Source organism: Centruroides vittatus, unplaced genomic scaffold, assembly GCF_030686945.1.
Source record: "Centruroides vittatus isolate TY-2023 unplaced genomic scaffold, ASM3068694v2 contig_845, whole genome shotgun sequence".
Taxonomy (NCBI): Eukaryota; Metazoa; Arthropoda; class Arachnida; order Scorpiones; family Buthidae; genus Centruroides; species Centruroides vittatus.
In genome coordinates, this window is record NW_027122550.1 from 9,825 (window position 1) to 13,900 (window position 4,076).

A 4,076-nucleotide genomic window follows, 5' to 3' on the forward strand; every position below is an offset into this window, starting at 1 on the left:
AAAGTGATATCCAAAGGTTGAGCAGCAGTTTCATAAGAAATGATAAGGAATTAATTTCAAGAATTAAATAATTATTTGAGAGAACATGCAAGTGATATTCTGCAAAATTGTTCCCGTTTCTTCAATGCAGATGAAACAGGAATGTTGTTTTTTCCAAAAATTGGCAAGCGTCTGGAACCCAACGCATATAACTTTTATAAAATTGCATCAGGACAAGAAAAACATTGTATCACAGTTTTGTATAATTTTTCTGCAAAGGACCAGTCAGTGGATCCTATGATAGTGTTTCCATACACGAGAATTCCAAAGCATATTGTAGATTTAGTTCCAGATGGCTTTGCGGTAGGCAGAAGAGATTCAAAATAAATGATAAGTGCCACATTTTATGAATACGTTTCAAATGTCATCTAGCTCTGGCTTCTGGATAAGAATGTCGAGATTCCTGTATTATTGCTTCCTGATGAACATAAATCCCATATACATGAGTTGTGTTGAGAATTCTCCTTTTTCGTTTGTTGCCAAATGCAATTCATATTCTTCAGCTTTGTAATGTTGCAATTTTTCGACAGCATAAATATCAGAGAAGAAATATTGTCAGAAAACACAAAAAACAATCATCAAAATCAGTTTACAAAACTAACTTTGCAGCTGTATTATTTGAAGCTTACAAGAATGTTTTGAAATCAAAAACAATTTAACATGTGTTTGAAATATGTGGTTTGCTTCCTTTTGATCCAAATAGGGTGGATTATAAGAAATGTATTTTTGCAAAGCGTAAAAAAATTAACCTGATTTATCTACTAATTATTAAGACCTATATAAATGTGCACTGCAAATGATAGAAAATGAGATTTCACTTAATCTGTAATCCGATTACAAGGAAGCCATTGCATCTGACATCAATCAGGTAAATTTAAAAATTACTGCAATATTGACAATCTATGAAACACATTTTTGTATGGATCAAACTGATAATTTCTATAACTTTGTATATATATATTTCAATTAAAAACCTTTTCTAAAAATTAATATTTCTATTATTAATTACTAAATCTGAAATTACATGACTGAATTACACAAAATTGCAAACACATATATAGTATACAGTGGTATAAAATTGCATATAGTATCCTAAATTTCTAGTTATTTATTACTAGTCACTTGCGATCGTTCACTAGCCTTCAGCTAGTCAACTACTAAATGCATATGGTCGTTCACTGGTAATTTTTAAATTTTAAAAACATCACTTCATTAATTTAATAACTTTACAGAAAATTAAAAATTCATTTTATGAATGAGTAGTGCGAGTTCTTGGTAACCAGCAATGACCATTACAGTGAAACCTCGTTAAGCCGATGCACACATGCGGCGCGGCAAGGAAAAGCGGCAGAATGACGTCACTTTTTCTCGCCGCAGAGGTCTATTTCGTGCCGCTTTTCTCATGCCGAGAAAGTTCATCGAATTCTATCTTTCGCGGCAGCCGCCGCCAAGATGCGTTTCTATCAGCCAATAACATTTCGTCTGGCAGTCACGTGAGAAAATACAATCACGTGGTGTTTTAATGGCGGAAAGTTCGACGTGGTTAACCGAGATAACATCAGAATAAAGAGGAAAAAATAATAAATTTAACACAAATTCTACACAGATACAGTAATCATATATTATTTAATTCAAACAACATAACAACCAAATCTTACTCGAAATAGTATTCTTTATCGAGAGATCTTAATCGAAGAATAACCCTATTTTGTACATCAGTTCTTTATCGATCCAACAAAATATCTCGGCAAAATTCATGCCAATACGATATCTCTAATCCAAAATATTCATTCGAATCTTCGACAAAATCTTCTAGTTAAAAAAAACGAGCCGTACAAAACAAAATTTGTAAACATGTGGATAGTGGAGTGTTGATATCGTTCGCCATCTTGAATACTGAACGCATGCGCCGAAATGTAAACGGATTGCCGCTTGTGTGGTCGTGCTGCCGCGCGGCGAAGACGCGTTTGCGTCACCGCTATTCCTTGCCGCGCCGCATGTGTGCATCCTCCTTTATACGACCTTAATCCGTTCCTGATGTTTGGACTTATACCGAATAAGACGTATACCAAACCAACTTTTCCCGTGATTACTAAAAACAATAAAAATTTTACTTACAAACTAAAATCAGAAGGAATTTAACAAAGTTATAAACCGTGGCACCGAGAACGTCTAATCTGCTCTAGTACACCGATAGTGCTACTTGTTAATAGATGGTGCATACAATTGAATTAAGTCGTATACTGAGCAAAATTTGTTTCGTCCAAACGTATTCCGAATTGGACGTATTCTAAAGCAGACGTATACCGAAATTTCAATGTACTTATGTTAAATGTCTGTTAAGTAATTATAATCAAATCTCCTTATCAAGTTGATTAATTAATCATTTACTGGTGCAACTACCCTATAATTAATACAGGCAAGTATCGATGGAACGACTTTTTATTCGAGAAAGTTTTACATAAAGACATTTTAATTATATATTGAATATTGTAATGTTTTTTAGTTGAAACTTTTCAAATATTAGAACATCATTTTAATTTATAATTAATTTTGCTTACACATTTCGATCATTATACATCAAAAGAAAAAAAAATTAATTCAAGTTCAAACATTCAAAGTGTAAATATTATGATGTAATTTTAGACCATGATTTAGAATGAATTTGGTTGGATATAATTAACATTCATATAGCTTTCGTCTGTTGTGAATCTGAAGGTGCCTAATTAAGCTTCCCTTCTCTGAAAACTTCTTTTTACACTCATCACAAGTGTAAGGCTTTTCTCCAGTGTGGACCCGAAGGTGTTTAATTAAGTCGGACTTTTGTGAAAACTTCTTTTTACACTCGTCACAAGTGTAAGGCTTTTCTCCAGTGTGGACCCGAAGGTGTTTAATTAAGTCGGACTTTTGTGAAAACTTCTTTTTACACTCGTCACAAGTGTAAGGCTTTTCTCCAGTGTGGACCCGAAGGTGTTTAATTAAGTCGGACTTTTGTGAAAACTTCTTTTTACACTCGTCACAAGTGTAAGGCTTTTCTCCAGTGTGGACCCGAAGGTGTTTAATTAAGTCGGACTTTTGTGAAAACTTCTTTTTACACTCGTCACAAGTGTAAGGCTTTTCTCCTGTATGGATTCTTTCATGAGTTTGCAAACCTTGTTTAGTTGTAAACTTCTTTTTACACTCGTTACAAATGTAAGGCTTTTCACCAGTGTGGACCCGAAGGTGTATAACTAAGCTTCCCTTTTCTGAAAACTTCTTTTTACACTCAACACAACTGTAAGGCTTTTCTCCAGTGTGAACCCGAAGGTGTGCAATTAAGATTGACTTTTGTGTAAACTTCTTTTTACACTTGTCACAACTGTAAGGCTTTTCTCCAGTGTGAATCCGAATGTGTTTAATTAAGTCTGACTTTTGTGAAAACTTCTTTTTACACTCGTCACAAGTGTAAGGCTTTTCTCCAGTGTGGACCCGAAGGTGTTGAATTAAGTGAAACTTTCGTGAAAACTTTTGTTTACACTCGTCACAATTGTAAGGCTTTTCTCCAGTGTGGACTCGAAGGTGTTGAATTAAGTTGGACTTTTGTGAAAACTTCTTTTTACACTCGTCACAAGTGTAAGGCTTTTCTCCAGTGTGGACCCGAAGGTGTTTAATTAAGTCGGACTTTTGTGAAAACTTCTTTTTACACTCGTCACAAGTGTAAGGCTTTTCTCCTGTATGAATTTTTTCATGACTTTGCAAATTTTGTTTAGTTATGAAATTTTTTTTACTATGTTTACATGAAAGTTTCTTTTCGTTTTTTTTTCCTGCAATTAAAAAAATTGTTTTTAAATTAATATTTTATCCATGTATAACAGAAAGTTTTTTAAATAATAACAATAATTAAAATCAATAATAATAATAAATTAAATAATAAAATAGTTTAATAGTAATAGTTTAATAGTTTTATATCTAAAGGCGAATTTATTCATAAAAACACAAAAGAGTAATTTTAGAGATAACAAAGTTCGACCATAAATGTATTATGTTACTAATATTTT

General features: G+C 32.9%; 1 protein-coding gene across 1 annotated transcript; it reads right to left on the bottom strand.

Annotated features, from left to right (window-relative positions):
• Nucleotides 1–2,718: 2,718 nt before the first annotated feature.
• On the bottom strand, nucleotides 2,719–3,842 carry LOC136982462 (zinc finger protein 271-like; the record flags this gene model as incomplete). The annotated part of the gene is made up of 1 exon (XM_067278944.1): nucleotides 2,719–3,842. A coding segment is annotated over one exon (1,124 nt), but the record flags the coding sequence as incomplete, so codon positions are not given.
• Nucleotides 3,843–4,076: the final 234 nt, after the last annotated feature.